At 43.3% G+C, this 20,239-nt stretch overlaps 2 protein-coding genes across 2 annotated transcripts in view; one reads left to right on the forward strand and one right to left on the reverse strand.

Annotated features, from left to right (window-relative positions):
- Positions 1 to 167, reverse strand: part of LOC139661220 (alpha-2-macroglobulin-like protein 1) — a 46,587-nt gene extending 46,420 nt beyond the window's left edge. Inside the window, exon 1 of the mRNA XM_071539668.1 lies at positions 53 to 167. Within this exon, the coding sequence (XP_071395769.1) occupies positions 53 to 135 (83 nt within the window). The 5' untranslated portion in view covers positions 136 to 167. The remainder of the gene's footprint in view (positions 1 to 52) is intronic.
- A 15,552-nt stretch (positions 168 to 15,719) lies between these two features.
- atf5b (activating transcription factor 5b) lies at positions 15,720 to 19,628 on the forward strand. Its single transcript, XM_071541051.1, is given in 10 exon segments — positions 15,720 to 15,904; positions 16,599 to 16,820; positions 17,223 to 17,543; positions 17,546 to 17,811; positions 17,814 to 18,027; positions 18,030 to 18,277; positions 18,280 to 18,446; positions 19,443 to 19,517; positions 19,519 to 19,603; positions 19,605 to 19,628. Coding segments are annotated over 9 exon segments (1,539 nt in total). The 5' UTR covers positions 15,720 to 15,904; positions 16,599 to 16,681.
- Positions 19,629 to 20,239: the final 611 nt, after the last annotated feature.

Raw genomic sequence — 20,239 nt, forward strand, 5'->3', positions numbered from 1 at the left:
GGACAAGAGGAAAAAAAACAAAAAAAAAACACACAAAAGTTGCTGTACTCACGTATCATTGAGGTGCACCGATGTCGCAGTTCGCAGGAGCGCTGATGCGACTATGAGAGCAAACATTTGGAGGACGGGTGCCATGCCTGCAAGAACACCGTCGGACAACAACGAGCGGACCCGACTGCGGCGGAGGGGACCAGCACTTTCTTCCACTGCTACTTTCCCCCCTGTCGGCCAGAGAGAGAGAGAGAGAGAGAGAGAGAGAGAGGGCTGCGCGGCGGGGCAGAAAAGTTGCACAAACGCCTCTGTTTATACCCCAAACCGCCGCCGCCCACCACCCCCTTGAGTCACTCCCCCCACGAATCCGTTGGACCCTTCGCAGCCGCCTCCCTATTCCCCAGAGAGGTTTCACTTCCCAAAAGTTGAATCACACGGCCGTGCCTGCTGCCAAGCGGTCCACCCCTCCGGTGCTCTTGAGAAACTTTTGAGAAAGTCCGCAACACAAAAGAGAGAGAGAGAGAGAGAGAGAGAGAGAGAGAGAGAGAGAGAGAGAGAGATCCAGATTTTAGGAGGTGGGGTGAGAGGACAGGAGCTGTTGTTTGGGATGGGCACGATGACCCACATCCGCTCCTTTTTAATGGGCAACAACGGGCCACACGGTACTCGAGTATCGAGGCCAACAGAGATAAGATAGGAGTTCTCAAGCGGGCCCTTGAAGGGTTCCAGGGGTCTGCCAGCAAAATGAAGCACAGTTTGATTCCACTGTTATTTAATTTGCTCTAAAGTATCCCAATTAGAGAAGTATAAGAACCAAGGTATCACTCTTATTATTATCTCTCAATATACAGTAGTAGTAGTAGTAGTATGCGAGTAATTTATTTCGGTCCTTTTTAACAATTTTCCAAAATGTATGTACATAGAAATAAATAAATAACAATAAGGCATTAAATGACAGTGACAGTTATACAGTTCGATAAGGCAGAACCCATCTAACACATAACGTTCCCATAACATTCCCGGAACGTTCCTTCCAGGTTTCTAGTTGGTAACCCTCCCACAACGTTCTAAGAATGTTGTGCAAATGTTTTTGTTCAACGTAACATTCCCAAAACGTTCTAATAACCACATGAAGTAACGTTTTTATGGGGGTAATTTTTGTAAAGTTCCCCTGAGGTTCCCTACTGGTAGCCGTTTAGGTAACCCTCCCACAACGTTCTAAACGTTGAGGGGGAAATGTTCAAGTAACCTTCCCAGAACGTTCTGGGAACGTAACAATAACGTTGGTTTTTAGCGTCAGAAAAACTTGCCGTTTTAACATCCAGGGAAACGTTATGCAGGAACGTTCAATAAACGTTCCCAGAACCAAAAACAAATGTTCCAAGAACGTTTTGGGAACCAAATTTTGCTAGCTGGGAAATCTTTGCATGTGGGGGGTCTTGGGGGACTAAATCTTACCAGGTCTGTGGGTCTCAATGTGTTTCTATTTGGGAGTCCTTGAAATCATTTGAGAAACTCTGCTCTAGGATGCCAAGACTGTCATCATCATCATCACTGTCATCATCATCATAACACCAATGACGTCTCCGCCACGTAACGCCTGGCAAACAATCTTGGCCTTCCTCCTCCCTGACAACCAACACTTAGGAGGCCCAAGGCGGCAGCGACAAAAGGAGTCCTGCCTGTTCGTCTTGGAAGGAGTGAAACCGAACTAACGGCCAGAGGGTCGGTACGAACTTTTTGACCCGACCGGAAGGGAACGGGCACCGCAGGCCACGGTGTATCGAGCACAGCTGAGATCAGACGCTTCCTCCGTGGCACAAGACGGACAAACATGAGGAGAATTTCCCACCGGATATCAAAAAGCTTCTCCCTGAGACGCGGCGCTCCCTCAAGTCCATTCCTCAGCGAGGACTGAACGGACTGGAAATAGAATACAGATCAGCGCTCTATGCGGTGCAGAAGACTGGTGGGGAGACGCTCCAAAGCAAAGATAAGCGGTGGTTCCACTTTTTGGCTTGTGAAAACCTGGATTTGTGCTCGAGTAACTGGTTATATAGGAGGGCTGCATAACAACGCACAGGGCCAGTGTTGCCAGTGTGTCATTTCAAAGTTTTCATTGCATTCATTGCATTCGGAGAGCCAGAATGACCTGTTGGTCGGTGCAAATCGCCACATTATACCACACCTATAGGCAGTGGTGGAAAGTAACTAAGTACATTTACTCAAGTACTGTACTTAAGTACAATTTTGAGATACTTGTACTTTACTTCAGTATTTCCATTTGATGCTACTTTATACTTCCACTCCACTACATTTCAGAGGGAAATATTGTACTTTCTACTCCACTACATTTATTTGACAGCTTTAGTTACTTTTCAGATGTAGATTTGACACAATGGATAATATAACAAGCTTTTAAAATACAACACATTGTTAAAGATGAAACCAGTGGTTTCCAACCTTTTTGGCTTTTGACGTCTTACAAAAAGCAGTGTGTAGTCGGGTCACATTTCAGATGTCTATGAGTTGTTAACAGCTCCACCAAATAGTGATTTTTCCCTCTAAACCTCACATGGTTTCATTTCAATAAATGTTCAAATGATCCAATATTTCAGCAAAAATCATATCAATCAAATAAGTTTCATTTCGAGTTTGGGAGGGACACACTGCTGCTGTTGCTGCCAACTAACTTTTGCTCTGAATTTTCTTTCCACTAAACAGCATATTTACACATTTCTCCCATTTATTCCCTTGAATTAGACCAGTGGTTCTCAACATGGGGTCCGGGGACCACCGCGGGGTCCTTGAGGGGGTTCCAGGGGGTCCCAGGCAAATTGATGAATCGTTAAACTTCGCCATTATTTCATTTACAAGAAGTTAACACAATTAGAGAATGTAGAAGAATGACTGTTTTGATCATAGTTTCACTGTTATCTCTCTAATACAGATAGTCATGGAATTATGGAACAAATCATATCTAACAATAAAAATATTCTCAGATTTGGGTCCAAGAGACAAAATCTCATCAAATGGGGGTCAGTGGCTCTAATGTGGACTAAATTATGGGTCCGTGATATGAAAAAGGTTGAGAATCACTGAATTAGACATTGGCAGATATAATATGGTTTGGGGGGCTTTTAAGGACTATTGTGGGCATTAGACAGTCTGTAATTGTAAGTCTACCACCCATTTACCCACATTACTAAAGACACACATCCTCTTTCTCTTTCTTTCTCTCTGCCACACACACACAAAGCTCTGTCTCTCCCTCATCACTTCCACCCACACACAGACACATCCAATCCTCCAGTTAATTCTAGAGAAGTGCTGCAGTTTGCTGATGCCGGAGACAACAAGGTGACAGTTTCCAGGTTGTCTTTGCTCCAGGTCTCCTTTTATGTCTACACTGGCGTTTGATCTCTGCTGCTGCTAAAAAACAACAAAAAAAAATCAATCAATCAAGAAATAAGACTGAATGCCACAGAAATTATAACAATGTCTTTTCCTCTATGGATGCATTGGGGTTGTATGTTGTACTAGTCTATTCTGGTGGCAGATTTATCCACATTGCTGCACTTCCTAAGCGTTTGGCTCAGAGGTTCCCAACTGTTTTTGATTAGGTATAATGAAGCCGTACTGAGGTCAGAAAGTTCCTGGGAACACAGTGCTTACAGGACATAAAATTGCCTGTTGACAGTGTTCACAGGGCAGGAACAATGTTCCATTCCACAGAAATCAAGCTGCTCCTATGAGCTGATCAACAACAACTGGCTATGGGCAAGTAATGCTGTGTAGCTTTCACAATGGCTTAAAGGTCTCAAAGTAGACTGTTTTTTGTTTGAAAATGGCAATCTGATATTGTTGCATATTGTTCATTTGCTACCCTCTGATTTGGAATTGTTCAAAGAAAACTATTTGGATAGTAGCTCACTTTGTTAGCAGAACACCTCTCAATGGAACAAATCACTGCATCTAACAAAAATCAAACAGCTAAATTTCATGACCCTGGGCCCCCTTCCTGAAAACTCTGAATCTGCCAATGAAGTGACTTTTTTTTTTCTTCTTTAGATTAATGATAAACCCGTGGAGACTGTCTGGCTGTCTGTCTGTCTGTCAGTCTGTCTGTCATTTTATCCTCACTAACACTAGGGCAGGTGGGGCGGTAGAAGGGGGGTTTTTGTTTTTTGTTTTTTTTGTTTTTATTTGTTTCTTTTGTTTAAAAGGAAGGAAAAAAACTGTCACTTATTGAAATTCCATTATTTTCAGTATGGGTTAAATACACATCAGTCTCAATGTCAATCACATATTACCGAAAAAATGTGTGACTGTCTTGTATGGAATACTGTTAAATGGCATTGTGGGTAGTAATCAGCACACCTGACAAAGACCAATTCAGGGGGAAATGTTTGTTTGCACTGAATAAACTTTTGATGGCGCATAAAGAAAAAAAAACTATTTTGATGCCACTGGACCACATATAGAGTCCAGATCCCAAGATTAGGAAAGACTCTTTTAAATGGAAATCCCATCAATCAATTATTGGTGCTGTGAAAGTTAACAAACCAGACAGCAGTGCTCAATCTTAGATCGGTTTGGCAATATATTTGGACAATATTGGCCTTTTATTTTCTGTGCTGTGAGAGGATTGTACTCACTTTTAACAGTCTGTAAAACCTGCGGTGAAACCTGCCTCACCCTGCCTTAAGGAGCTGCTAACACATTTAAAAGAATTGAATTAGTCTGGCTTTCAATGGAGAGTTTTAGTGTCCCATGATGGTCTCAGTGCTGTTTCAGAGGCTTGGCAGGAATACAATTCTGGGGGAAACACGGAATACTTGTATTTCCTGCAAAACCCCATATGAGTCTAACCCTAGTCAATATGTGGTAGAGGAGTATAATTATACTCCCCTACCATGGCAAACAGCAGTAACCACTTTTTGAGTGTTTTAACCATGAAAGGTCATGACAAGTGTTTAGATTTCATAATAAATTATACTGATAAATGCTACTAAGTGACCGCCCACAGGCAATAATCTGGTCATTTTTGTCAGTTCCGCTGCTGCACTACAGTTACTGCACTTTGGCTTTGAAGCTGTATAAGGCAGTGATTCTCAACCTTTTTCATATCAAGGACCCCTAATTTAGTCCACATTAGAGCCACGGACCTCCATTTGGACTGTCCACCATTGAGATTTTGTCTCTTGGACCCAAATCTGAGAATGTATTTATTGATAGATATGATTTTGTCCAGAATTCCATGACTATCTGCATTGCAGGTAGAGAGATAACAGTGAAACTATGATCAAAATAGTCAGTCTCCTACATTCTCTAATTGTGTTCACTTGAAGTTTAACGATTCATCAATTTGCTGGGGACCCCCCTCAAGGACTCCCCCGGTGGTCCCCGGACCCCACGTTGAGAACCACTGGCATAAGCACACTATACAGGGCATTCCAGTTGGACGGCCGTGTATTTACCGCAACAGGCAGGAGAGGGCAGCAGACATTAGGGTTGCGGGGGGAAGACTAATTCATGTGTTTCATGTCTCTCATCTCCATTCCAGGGAGGGGCTCATTAAATCTAGCTTCCCCATCTCTGGCTGATGAATTCTTCATTAAAACAATATGAGGTCCTACAAAGATAAAAATATAAAAATTCAATTAACCCGAGGCTGGACGAGCTCAATGAAATGAACTTTTGCAGTAAAAAAAGCCCCGCGCTATATGCAGTCCGGCGGAGCCTTTTCCCAAACTGATAGGAAAATAAGAGCGCGGGTGAAGGAACAACCACCAGCGAATAACAAAGGGAAGTCAGACGCAGGCATGGGGATTTAGATGTTCAAAGGAGCAGCTTACGCCTCTGGGCCATGCGGGGCCCCTCTTGAGTCGGAGAATGAAATCTGTTGTTTAACAAGCCTTTATTGGAATCCACACTTCTACCAAAATGTTGAAGATCAGGGACAAACAGAAGCCCACAGCGCCGGTACATGAGCCAGCGATGAGCGCAGTTGTTGTCAGTGAGTCCATATGAGCGCGATATGATTCCCATATTGGTATAACAAAAATCCACGGGTCTCCAACGGGGCTACTCGGGGATATGCCGAGCTTCAGGTGGTGGATAACGGCAGAGAGCTGGCTGCCTTTGGTTTCCTCAGTTCTCCTGGCTCTATAGTTTCCAAAGGGGGTTTAGTCAGCACCGTCTTGGTTGGTTCCAGGAGTCCCATGGGTGCTCCAGAGACCCAGACACCGCCAGTTAGCTTCAGTGTGCCTCGGCTGTCTGTGGACTCAGATTTAAAGGGAAAATCCACCCTCAGATCCAGATCCTCTTTACACTGTTAGATCTCATCTACCTGTGATGTTCAGTGTATTCCAGGAGTTATTTTGTGATGAAGTGTTGTAATTGTACCCACTTTCCCCTCAACCTGCCTCGTCTACTTCTACTGCGGTTAGTGGTTTCCCACATTTCCCATAATGACTTTCAACAACCGCCAACAGCTGAAAACCCAACATGTCTTGTGGCTGCATTGCATTCTGGTCTATTGAGGCCACCGGTGGAGAAATTGGTCTCTCTCCTCTTCTATGATGGATTTCTCCCTGTATGATTGTTGGACGTCTCTTGGTGCAAAATGGCATCTCTAGAAAGAAGCCCTCACTCTTTGATTCCGAGGGATCAAGGACCCTAATTTAGTCCACATTAGGGCCATAGACCCCCATTTGATGAGAGTCTGTCTCTCGGACCCAAATCTGAGAATATTTTTATTGTTCGATATGATTTTGACTATCTGTATTGTAGGCAAAGAGATAACAGTGAAACTATGATCAAAACAGTCATTCTTCCACATTCTCTAATTGTGTTCACTTCTTGTAAATGAAATAATGCTGAAGTTTAACAATTCATCGTTTGCTGGGGACCCCCTGGAACCCCCTCAAGGACCCCGTGGTGGTCCCCGGACCCCACGTTGAGAACCACTGATCTATAGGAAGACCTTAACCTGAACTGATTGACTTGGATCAGATTCCACATAACTTGGGTTTCAGTGGAGAGTTTTAGTGTCCCATGATGGTTTCATCAGAGAAACTATGACCAAAACAGTCATTCTTCTGCATTCTCTAACTGTGTTAACTTCTTGTAAATGAAATAATGCTGATGTTTAACGACTCATCAATTTGCCTGGGGACCCCCTGGAACCCCCTCAAGGACCCCGCGGCGGTCCCCGGACCCCACGTTGAGAACCACCGGTCTAATTCAAGTGAATAAATGGGAGAAATTTGTCATTTGTTTCCCTTTAATAACACAGCATTTGCTAGAGCTCTCCTTCCCATCCCGTTGTATATCGACCGCATCTCCCTCTGGTTAACCTCAAATTGACTAACACACCACCAACAAACCTCTAATCTCTAGTTTCTATCTCTTACTCCCTCTTTCTCACACACACACACACACACACGCTCCCATTCTCGGGCTGAGGCTTGGTAGTTCTTCAGCTACCATAGGGCTCCTGGTGGAGGTGCTGAGGGAGCAGGGAGAACATTGTTTGCTCTACTGTAAAACACAGCTCCCTTTAGCTCCCAGATCAAAGGCAAAGGATTACCAACAGCCTGCTGTAATGAGACCGCGATGACTTGAAATCGCTGGATGGCTGGCACACTCTCCCCCAACCACAACGTTATGTTATGAGAGAACCGTGGTGGAACACCCTGAGAAAGGCAACAGTAATCTAGTAATGTGGGTTTTTGGAGATATAAAGATATAAACTCACTCTGTTCTGTTTCTGTTCCTGCTAGAAAACTGGACCGGAGAGTTCTAATCTGGGGTATAATAATAATCTGGATCTATACAATAAGATAAATCATCACTCCTACCGTGGAGGACGTGTTGTGTGTATAATGTTATACAATGTCACACCTTTTTTTTCCCTCAATCTGCTGACATTGACTGATGGCCTGATACGTGACCTGCCTCTAAGCCATGTGTTTGTCCACATTAATTGTACTAGACAGTGTGTGTGTGTGTGTGTGTGTTCTCAGGCTGAAAAAGCCTCAGAAACAGCATTTAGACCAGCGATTCTCAACCTTTTTCATATCAAGGACCCATAATTTAGTCCACATCAGGGCCACGGACCCCCATTTGATGAGATTTTGTCTCTTGGACTCAAATCTGATAATATTTTTATTGTTAGATATGATTTTGTCCAGAATTCCATGACTATCTGTACTGTAGGTAGAGAGATAACAGAGAAACTACGATTAAAACAGTCATTCTACATTCTCTGATTGTGTTAACTTCTTGTAAATTAAGTAATGCTCAATTTGCTGGGGACCCCCTGGAACCCACTCAAGGACCCCTGGTGGTCCCCGGACCCCATGTTGAGAACCACTGATTTAGACCATCGTGGGGCACTAAAACTCTCCACTGAAAGCCAGGATGATGATATTAATAAAGAAATATTCATGCCTACTTTTGTGGAATCTGATCACAATGTCACAATAGAATCAATTCAGGTTAAGGGCCTCCCATAGGTAACCAGTGTATCAACCCTGCAATAAATATGTAATCAAACATATTGTACCATATCCATCAGAAGTGGACTGACTTATTGGACCATATCTGATTTTTAATAAAAATCCAATATCGACCTTATAGATTAGCAGTAAATCGGTCTAACCCTAGTTGTCAATATAGGATAGATCAATCTGATTTCCTATTGGTCTCTGCTCAGAGGTGCCAGGGAGAAGGCTGGATGTTTAGAGCAGTGGTTCTCAACGTGGGGTCCGGGGACCACCAGGGGTCCTTGAGGGGGGTTCCAGGGGGTCCCCAGCAAATTGATCAATTGTTTAACCTTCACCATTATTTCATTTAACACAATTAGAGAATGTAGAAGAATGACTGTTTTGATCACAGCTTTACTGTTATCTCTCTACCTACAATAGAGATAGTCACGGAATTCTGGACAAAATCATATCTGACAATAAAAATATTCTCAGATTTGAGTCCGAGAGGCAAAATCTCATCAAATGGGTGTCCGTGGCTCTAATATGTACTACATTTGGGGTCCTTGATATAAAAAAAAGGTTGAGAATCAGTGGTTTAGAGGAGAGAGGAGTCACATTTCAACCGTCCTCTGGTCAGTTTCACCAGATATTTAGCCCAAGTGTTTAAATCAGACGTGGAGAAAGCTGGTTTTGACTTGGCATCAGTAAGATGACGGTGAATTCAATGTCAAGCTGTAAAAAAATAAAACGACTGAGCACACGTGTACAGACGAGAGAACAGCATGGGACGAAGTTGCTTTCCGGGGGAGCAACTAATTTAGATAAATTACATAAACCCAAGCAAACCATTTGTAATGTAGTGGGTGGCATTGTCTCTATTGTCTGTTTCCAGGTGGCTTATGTTGTAGAGGTGATTTATGTGAAATCTTCTTTGCAATCTGTAAATCCACAAATCCATTAAAGATATTTGGATTATTCAAACCAACAGAAATTTTATGTCATAATTTGACCTAAAAGATGTTCACGGTCAAAGTAATGAGTCAATTCATTTATGTTATATTCACGTTGCTTGTGCAATCTGCAGCTGCGAGCAGAAACACTCACATCACTAATTCACGTTCCAGATTCCCACTTATGCGAGGAAAACAAAAATGGGAATTTACAGCAAATCTGACATTGTGCTTTCACAACAAGCAAATAAATACATTACAATTAGCAGCTATGAAAACAGACCTGTGTGTCATGGGGATTGGATTAAAACTGTCTACAGTTGATGCGCTGTGTGCTTCCCAGCTCCCTGAGCGGTGGTACTATTACCCTCATCTCAGAGGTTCTAACGTGTTAATTCACGTTCATGTTTAAACCGAATTAATTAATTTGCATTTCTACAGTATCCGCGTGTGTGTGTATGGGAGGCTCTCTGAATACGAAACCAGCCCGCCGCCGCCGTTGTTGTTTAGCTCTGTAATTAACGGCTCGCTTTGACATTCCCCGCCATCTCTCTCTCCGGCTCGCGCCCCATCGGAGGGAGATGAGAGGGGGAAAGTGACACCGTCTTCCTCGGGGGAACACTTATCAAAACAATACGCCAGCCGTCATTCACGCACACTTTGCCACACTTTGAAGTCTTTCCCCCCCGTCCTCCTGTTTTTTTAATCCGCTCGCCTTTTTCCTCCCCAATTTAATCCCTCTGTAAAGTAAGGGGGGGATAACATTCACAATTCATACAATTTGCTCGTACAAATACAACACTTCATCAAGCAAGATAACAATGCGTCGAAGCCAAAAAACCCCACTAAACACTGAGACTCAAATCTAAATAGGTTCAAGTGGTTGGCAAGTGCCACGCATCTTCTGTTTCTGTGTTGCCAATCCCCCCTGTAAAAAGTTAATGTAAGCAGGATTCACAGGGAGCCCGGGCTGGTGATGAAATTATGGTGTAACTGATACCAATGTGCCATGGTAGAGAAAGTGCATGGCCGCCTGTGTCTTTGAAGGAGGCTCTTCCCATCCCACGATGCACTGCTGGAGAGACAGAGAGAGAGAGAGAGAGAGAGAGAGAGAGAGAGAGAGAGAGAGAGAGAGAGAGCTCCTGTATGGTTGTACAGTAACAACGGACAGATGGAGGGCAATACTGCACAGAAAACAGGCAATCATTTTTTTTTTTTTTTTTTTTGCCGCAATGGAGAAGAGCCCGTGCAAGTTCACGGAATTAATTGTTGATTCAATATTGCACACGCCACTGAAATCCTATGGACTCCTACTGTACAGGCGTGTGGTAATATTTAAAATCACACACACACACACACACACACACACACACACACACACACACACACACATACATGTACAGTATGGGAGGGTAATATCAAACAGAATGTGTTATTGTTGTCCCAAGGTCATTTATTAGATTTGGTCTAAAAATATCGTTTTCTTTTTATGTGTTCAGATGTAGAGAATCCATACTGTCTTATCTTTTCACAGCAGCAAATCCATATACCGAGGATTTCTGTGCATAGATGCAAAAATAAACTGAAATTTGCACTTTACTCTATTATGCTGTAAATAAAGCTTGTGTATCAATGTTGAGTCAATGTTTTTTTCAATTCTTTGTGGAATAATCTTCATTCTTGACCTCTTGTGTGAAATTCTTCCCGGCCTGGGCCTAAAAACACTTGTAATGAAAGGAATGCTGCTGATGAATTTAATAACCGAACTTTAATAACTCATTCGGTAGGAGGTTACAGGAAAAAGATTTGACACAAGTGTTTTTTTTTTTGTTTTTTTTTTGCCAGGGCTTCGCACATATAACCCTGATCCCCACGACCAACCGGGGGTGATTATGAATTCCAAGAAGCGACTAAAGAGGTGCATCACGCATAATAATAAAAAAAAACCCAAAACTGCAGCGTCGGCAAAAACAGTAATACGAGCACTGTAAACAACGGGTGAGGTGGGGGTGGGGGTGGTGGTGGTGGTGGGGGGGGGGGGGGTTAGAGAGAGAGAGAGAGAGAGAGACGAGGGGGGGTGGGGGGGGAGGCTGCAAACCCACGGCTAACAGAGGTGCCAAAAACATGTTTTTGAGCTGGGGGTGAGGAGCCAGTGTTGCCTATTACTATAGCAACAGGAAGACCTGGCTGCTTCAATCAGCTTTTTGGTTTCTCGGGGAGGCAGAGGATAGGCAGAGAGCGGGCTCCAGCCGGGGGAAGAAGGAGCGCCGCCGTGGTTTTACTAATGAGGGCAGCGGGACAGGGTGGGGGGGGGGGGACAGGCTTGGCTGCCCGGGCCGTCCTCTCCGACCGACCTCCACGCGTCCTCCTGCCACCGCCGGGGCACCCCCAGAAGCCCCCCCCCCCTCTGGAAGTACAGTACAAGATGGCACACACAAACACAAAGGGCTGGGGGGGGGGGGGGTGGAGTGGAGGGTGGGGGAGGGTGGGGTGGGGGGGGGTTAGATTAGTGCAGCCCCGGGGTTCTCGAACGTAGGGGTCCGGGGACCACCAGGGGTCCTCGAGTGGGGGGGGGGCGCGTTCCAAGGGGGGGGGGGGGTCCCCGGCAAACTGATTGTGATTCATCAGTTTACAAGAAGTGAACACAATTAGAGAATGTAGAAGAATGACTGTTTTGATCATATTTCTCTGTTATCAGTTCAATTCAATTCAATTCAATTCAATTCAATTCAATGGCATGAAAGTTCACAGACAATATTGCCAAAGCATCAAGATGAATATCAGTCTAGGTGTGTGTGTGTGTGTGTGTTATCTCTCTACCTACACTACAGATAGTCATGGAATTCTGGACAAAATCAAATCTGACAGTAAAAACATTCTCAGATTTGGGTCCGAGAGACAACATCTCATCAAATAGGGGGTCCGTGGCCCTAATGTGGACTAAATTATGGGTCCTTGATATGAAAAAGGTGGAGAACCACTGGGTTAGTGGACGGCATAAAAATCAAACGGTGGTTGTAACCCTGTCAGATGACACCTGGATTACAGAGATGACTTGTTGGAGTGTTCAGGCTCGTTTCAAGGGGGAGAAAAGTGTTTCATTCACACATTTATGCACACGCACATTTGGTATGATTTGAAAAAGTGCTGCAGATTGTAACCGTAGAGAACAGCTTTAAAAGCAGCAGAGGACGACCGGACTGGAGAGCTGCTTGAAACGATCAACTAGAGCTGCAACGATTCTGATTAATCGATTAGTTGTCAACTATTAAATTAATCGCCAACTGTTCTGATAATCGATTCATCGGTTTGAGTAATTGTTTTAGGAAAAATAAGACCAAATTCTCTGATTCCAGCTTCTTAAATGTGAATATTTTCTGGTTTCTTTCCTCCTCTATGACAGTAAACTGAATATCTTTGGGTTGTGGACAAAACAAGACATTTGAGGACGTCATCTTGGGCAGTGGTTTTCAACGTGGGGTCCGGGGACCACCAGGGGTCCTTGAGGGCGTTCCAGGGGGTCCCCAGCAAATTGATGAATTGTTCAACTTCATTATTTCCTTTATAAGAGCAATTATAGAATGTAGAAGAATGACTGTTTTGATCATAGTTTCACTGTTATCTCTCTCCCTACAATTCAGATAGTTCATAGATCATATTTAACAATAAAAAATATTCTCAGATTTGGGTCCAAGAGAGAAAAAATCTCATCATATGAGGGTCCATGGCCCTAATGTGGACTAAATGAGGGGTCCTTGATATGAAAAAGGTTGAGAATCACTGATCTTGGGCTTTGGGAAACACTGATCGACATTTTTCACCATTTTCTGACATTTTATAGACCAAACAACTAATCGATTAATTGAGAAAATAATCAACAGATTAATCAACAGTGAAAATAATCGTTAGTTGCAGCCCTGCTATCAGCTGTACCAGGCAAGAAGGCTCTCTCTGGCAGAGGATATATTAGCTAGGAGGAGACAAGAATCCGAGGCACTCAACTTGAAGTGGAAAGAATTCAAATGCCTTTATTGCATTGGCAAGTTCTAATTACAGAACATGATTACAAACTAGCTGAAAAACAGTGGACTCTACCTGTAGTATCTTAAGTTATTGTTTGGAGGCTGTTGAAAGATAATTATATCACTGGAATAGAAATTCAGAATGGATTCAAAGTATGAAGTGACAGGTGAAATTGTATGGTGTAGGTTCTGGGTGGACGTGTGTGTGTGTGTGTGTGTGTGTGTGTGTTTGCATGCCACAGCGAGCTTGTGTCACTTATACTCTAAAGCGATACTGTGTCAAATGTGTCGACATAGAATTACAAGTAGGAACACACACACACACACACACACACACACACACACACACACACACACACACACTTCTCAGAACCATTAAAATGTGTACAGAAAATTACACCCCAAGGCCTAAGATCTCAGTTTCTTTTTGTAGTTTTGGTGAATTATCTATAATTATTCTATTTATTCATTTCATTTATCAATCAAATTCAGTCATCAATTTTTCAAAACGTTCAAATCATAGAACGTGTACAGATATCACTACACAGTGCTATAATAGAGAATAATTTAGTGGTAAATTAGACGCCGGGTAAACTATGAGCTCCAGTCGGCAATCATCATAAGCCAAAAAAAAACAAAAAACACAAATACATTATATTTTCACAAAAACATCCAAAAGATCCTGTCATCATATAAATTACTACTGTTATGCTTAGTATGATGTATACTATGAATCTATATTACAAAGATTTGTGTCAGGCAAATGGATGGGTAAGCTCTGTGGGTAAAGTGATCTCTGTTAATAAGGGCTTCTGGCTCACATAGGTCAGTGGTTCTCAACCTGCGGTCCGGGGACCACCAGGGGTCCATGAGGGGGTTCCACGGGGTCCCCAGAAAATTGATGAATTGTTAAACTTCCCCATTATTCAATTTACAACAAGTTAACACAGTTAGAGAATATAGAATAATGGCTATGGACAAAATCATATTTAACAATAAAAATACTCTCAGATTTGGGTCCGACCAAAGAAAATCTCATCAAATGGGGGGTCCGTGGCCCTAATGTGGACTAAATTAGGGGTCCTTGATATGAAAAAAGGTTGAGAATCACTGACATAGGTGATGTAGATTTGGATAAATGACCTCAGTCTCCTTACAATTATGGATGTAATGGAGGGTAAACCCAGCCAAACTATTTTTTCCCACCTTTTTTTTTTTATTTGCAAAGCGAGTTGATCCACCTTTTTAGCCTGATATTAATCATTTTTAGGTACATTCCCAGCAGGCTATACATCATAGTAAGTAAAACTGACGTATGAGGAAAGGGGAATTTAAGGGGGGAAGGCATAAATGAATGCTTTTCTGGAGTGTAATTGATTTCTGTTGAGATTTCCCTTATGATCATCACTGACTGGAGCCCATAGTTTACCCATTTAGTTACCACTACATGACTGGTTATAATATACAGTGCAAAAGGTCCCAGTTTGGACCTACAGCATGATGATTACCAATTATTGTAAGATTGATAGCAGGCCAATAGAAATAGAAAACTTCCCCACATAAACCAATGGTGTGGCCACATTGTTACAGCGTTCAGCGAATCCCCTGCGGATCTGATGCAACAGGGCTGCAACTAAAGTTACACCTTCGAACTGCAACACTGTGTCCTTCCGCCACGGCGCAGCGAAAAATAGCGCCCGCTACGTCTGTTTATCCTTATCCGTCAATTCTATGCACTGTTTGTGTTGGTTTGGATATTTCGGCGCTATAATTATGTCTTGAACGTGGTTTGTACAAATTACACCGATTCTGAGTCCGTGATAGAAAAAACAAAAACAGGGAAATCTCCTTTATAGGTCGTTTTGTGGTGAGCAGCACTTTGAATATGTAGGAAAGGCACTCTGTTTTTTCCTCAGAATTCTTTATTGGAGGGTATTTCAATAACAATAATATAGGTAATTAGTATTCATAATAAAGCTATTCCAATAGTTTCTACAACATAAAAAGACACCAAGGTAAAAAGCCTATATTCTACATAACGAGTCAGACTAAAAAGGGGAATATATATATAATAATGAAAATGTCATGAAATAAAATGAAATACATTGAGAAAGCACCCCGAATTGGTTATAAAAACACTTTCTGGTCTCTAGATAATGGGAAAGTCCCCAGGTTCATGACGTAACGGCCGGGGTGAACTCTGTAAACTGCGGATGAATTTGTCTGCTGTGATCCGGTCCGGGCATTAGGAGTTGCAGAAGAAGTAGCGGATTTAAAAACTTTCTGTCTGCAAGTGTATTCGTCTAAATAGCACTTCATGTAGACTCCTTGGCTTCCGAAAAGGAAAATATGGCTTTTTAAATTGTGCCTGTCGTCTTCGTCGTTATAAGGGTTCGTGTGCTTTGCTCCTGCAACGCACTTTACAAGGCTATTCAGAAACTATGGGGTAAGTGGAATTGCTTTACCTTTGGGGGAACAGCGGAAAGTTCTAGCAATTATTTCTTCGTTTAGTTCACTAACCAGTTTAGACACTGTTTAAAATAACGTACAATGAAAAGCTAACGCACTCATTGTTTATTTATGCCATTTACACTTATTTTAAAGTCACAGTATCAAAGTTTTTTTCCACGTGGAAAAAACAGTGTATTCATTTAACTTCATGCATCTTGATAATCTTTTAACTGAATAACTTCTTATGTTTTATGTTACAGCTTACATTTTGACAATAAACTTTCCACACCTTGTATGTATGAGATAGGCTACATGAGTGTATGCATTTTGTTATTACATTTACAGTTATTTATTTATTTTTTGTGCTATTTTTTACACGGTTCATTGTATCTCAAGGTGTCTTAAGGCTGTTTGGAGGCTACTGAAGGATAATTATATTGTGACAAATTCATAATGTTTCAAAGTGTGAAGTGACAGGTGAACAGACAGGTGTACAGTTAAGTATTGACCTCAGCAAACCTTAAAAAAATTCTCTTGAACAGTATTTTTTAACAATCTGACATTATTTTTTAATATTTTGGTGGTGTTATTTGGTGTTTTGGAGGCTTGAATAGAGGGCTTTAAGTCAAATTTCAAAATTGACAATTTTTTATTTTTTTATTTTTCCAATTTTTCCCATTTCTCAACAGGTCTTCAGCTCTTCCAGCAACTCCTTCCTCAGCCCAGTGCACAGTTTGTGCTTTTGAACAATTCGACCGAAGTAGACGATACAATGGCGGCATCGATCCTTCGCAGGAAAATTCCTCCCATTTCCACAGGCGAGCTCGGCGTTCCCCCTCTCCAACAGGCTAGCCGCAGCCAATCACGGCGCGAGGCGGGGGCGGAGCCAGCGGAGAGGCAGCACTTAATTGGTGAGTTACGGCAAGACGCTTTTTTATTTTTCCACATCCCGAGGTCGGAGCCGCAGTGCAGCACGGGGCTAATGTCGTACAGTGAGTACAGCTAAGTGTTTATCGAGTGCAGACGATGCTGTTCAATCATTTTCAGATGATCGGTTAGTTGTTCATTTGGATATTTTGGACTTAAATATTTGATTACTTAATATTTGATTATTTTGATAACTTCTAGCTTTGTTTTTTTTTTTTTTTTTTTTTTCTTCACAGTTATCGTCTCAAGCTTGCGTGATTTAAAGCATTTTTTCCTGAATCATTTGTTTATACTTCAGTACTATAGCAACATCTGAATGAAAAAAATGGATTGCTTTACTGATTAATTCCTTTTTTTTTTTGTAAAAAAAAAAAACGTTTTCATAGGTGATGGTCACACGGATTGGATGACGGAAAAAGTTGATTTGTCTTCATTTGTGTCGACGACTGAGTCCTCCCCGAGCTCGTCCCTTCCACCCTCGCCGTTAGAACAGGATGTCAAGGTGCCCTCGGATCTGGAGGTCATGACCTCTTTACTGCAGGAGGAGCTGGCTCAGCTGGAGGACTACTTCCGCTCCGAGTCCACATCCACGACAGCCAAGTTGGACAAATCCTCAAAATGTGACAAGGGTGCCCAAGCCATGGGCACTCAGTCTTATTACCAGTTACCCTATGCTTCGTATGGGACCAGCCAATCAGAAACCAGCCCGTGGTTGTTACCTTGGCAACAGGGGAGCTGGACCTGGCGAGCTTCTGTGGCGGTCCCATCGGCCGAACCAAAATAGCGCGACCTGCCCCGTACAACTACCACCACCGCTACCACCACCACAACAACAACGGCCGCAGGCTCATCAGCGACGCCGTGAAAGTCGGGGAGGAAGTCGGACTGGATACGTGGGGCTCCAGGGGAGGTTACTCAGGAAGCACAGAGTTGTCTGTGAACCACTACTCCACACTGAAGACGGTCGGCAAGAACGCCTCGGCGGCGCCAAGAAGGTCCGAGAATGTGCTTTATCGTTGAAGGAAGAGGAGAGCTATTGTTTTACCGAAGGAATGTTTTGCAGCGAAGAGATTGCGCGCGGCTTCTGCCTCGGCGGCCCGTACGACGGCCACCACAAGCGCGAGGGACAGCCGATGAAGGCGAGCGGAAGTTACGACGGGACGGGGCTGGAGGTCCTGCACTGCGGCAAGGACGCGGACTCGCGCCCCAAGAGACAATGGTGGCCAACGACGGCTACTTCCACCAGGCCATGGCCGGCACGGAGCCTTACCACAGCTTTATAGGTGACCTCGATCAGCCGTCACAAGCACAAGCCGTAGAGCCCCAACATGGCCACTACCTCTATCCGGAATGCCTTGCGGACCAAAGCTACGAATGTCTGTCCAGAGTTGGGGGGGGGTTGGGGGAGGGCGAGGGGCCGGGGCTGTGTCGGGGGGCGCCGCCGCCTCCATCCACCGCCCCACCCAGAGGCTAAAGGACGAGCCCTGCGCCCTGAAGCGGGGCTGGTGGTGGTGGGCGGCGGCGGGCGGCGGCGGCGGCGTGGGGCTGGAGGTCCACACGGGGGAGAGGAAGCAGAAGAAGAGAGACCAGAACAAGACGGCTGCTCACAGGTAAGGCGACGAGTTGCTTCCCTCCTCTCTCTCTCTCTCTCTCTGTGTCTCTCCTTCTTAAACAACATGCTCAGGTCTTTACTTAAACACCTAGAAACGACTCTCAAGAATGGGTTTCCAGGCAGTATTAAGCTCTGCATTGATGTTGATAGAAAATGTATTAAGGTGCATGACAATAACCACTAAAAAATTATCATAACTACACCAAATTGAGGTTGTTTACTAATCCGACCAATTCTTTTGTTAAGCGAAGTGTTACTAATTTGCCAAAATGTTGCATTGGATAATTCATGTGTATTACAATGTAAATATTCATCAAAGGAAAGTGTTTGCCTTAATGTTGTTTATGCCTTATCCATTAATTAGTGACACCCAAACTCTTTTCCTTGATGTTTGTAGCTATAATGGTCACGCAGATTATGGATGTTGTTTTATTCAGGGATATTTTGAATTCTATATGGCAGGATTGTGACACAGACTATAGCTAGATGTCTGTATTTGCACTGAGGTTATGTTCATAGTGAGGGTGGTAGTGACTGAAAAAGCCAGCCCAGTGCTTCCAGTGTAATGTCTTGAGTGTAGGAGGCTATGGAAAGTCCCATACTGCCTGCCAAATTTATCCCCACCTAACCGTTTCTGTGAGCTCGTCTCTTCAGTCTGTGTGTGTGTGTGTGTGTGTGTGTGTGTGTGTGTTCATTCATTTCTATTTTAAAGGGGATATGCATACAAAAAGCCTCTAAAATGTCTCTAAAAGGGGAATTACTAATTTGAAAAAAACATTTGGGTAAAAATGGATGAATCAGGGGTTCCAGCGTCAGTGTATATAATCTGACCTCAGGCCAGGGGGATGTCTGGGGCTGTACTGTATGACTAATCCCCCCCTGATATAACCCAAGGGTCATGTTCCTCCCCCCCCCCCCCCCCCTTACTGTAATGAAGATGCAAGGCAGCAGAAACTAAAAAGCAAACCCCGTGCGCCTTCCGTTCCTATTGCAGGTACAGACTGCGTAAGAGGGCGGAGCTGGACTCTCTGGAGGAGGAGCTCCACGGCCTGGAGGGACAGAACGGGAGCTCGTGACAAGGCGGAGTCGGTGGAGCGCGAAATCCAATACGTCAAAGATTTATTGATCGAGGTCTACAAGGCTCGCAGTCAGCGGGCTGAAGCAGGATGGCAGTGCCTAAAAAAAAAAAAAAACAAAAAAAAAACACCCAAACGCTGACCTCACCAACCTCCCCCCCCCCCAAAACCAGCACTAACTAAGAAATCAAGAGCACCAAACTGGTTTTTTTTTTCACGAAAATGAAATGGTAGTTGCATGATTTTGGTAGTTCTTTTCTAAAAATCTAATTTGTTCCGAGAGGATAAATCGAACAAAAAAAAACACACACATACCTTTCCAAACAAACAAAAAAAAAAAAAAAAAAAAAAAAAAAGAAGACGTTTCCAAATGGGTGACTAAACTATGTTACAAGCCTTAGCGAGGCGGCTTCTAGAGGAGATGCTGAACTTGTCCGTGACCACTGTGATCCGAACTGCACTCACAGCCTTTGTGATGACTGAGTTTGCGCTTGCAATGATTGACCCCGTTTACAAAAAAAATGCTCTTTCGAACTAGTAGTAGTGATTGAATTTGCTTGTGGTTTTTTGTGACACGCATCGGCAGCATCAAGGCAGATCCATAAATTATAATATATTTTATTTTACTCTCTTTATTTTGACTTTTATTATTGTTCATTTACGCATCGTCCGCTTTAAAAACAATCAACCGAATAAAAAGGGATTGCTGGAAAAA

The sequence above is a fragment of the Centroberyx affinis genome, unplaced genomic scaffold (genome assembly GCF_046629955.1).
Source record: "Centroberyx affinis isolate AG114_WGS23_722 - 3 ecotype Tasmania unplaced genomic scaffold, CSIRO-AGI_Caff_v1 ptg000019l_1, whole genome shotgun sequence".
Lineage (NCBI taxonomy): Eukaryota > Metazoa > Chordata > Actinopteri > Beryciformes > Berycidae > Centroberyx > Centroberyx affinis.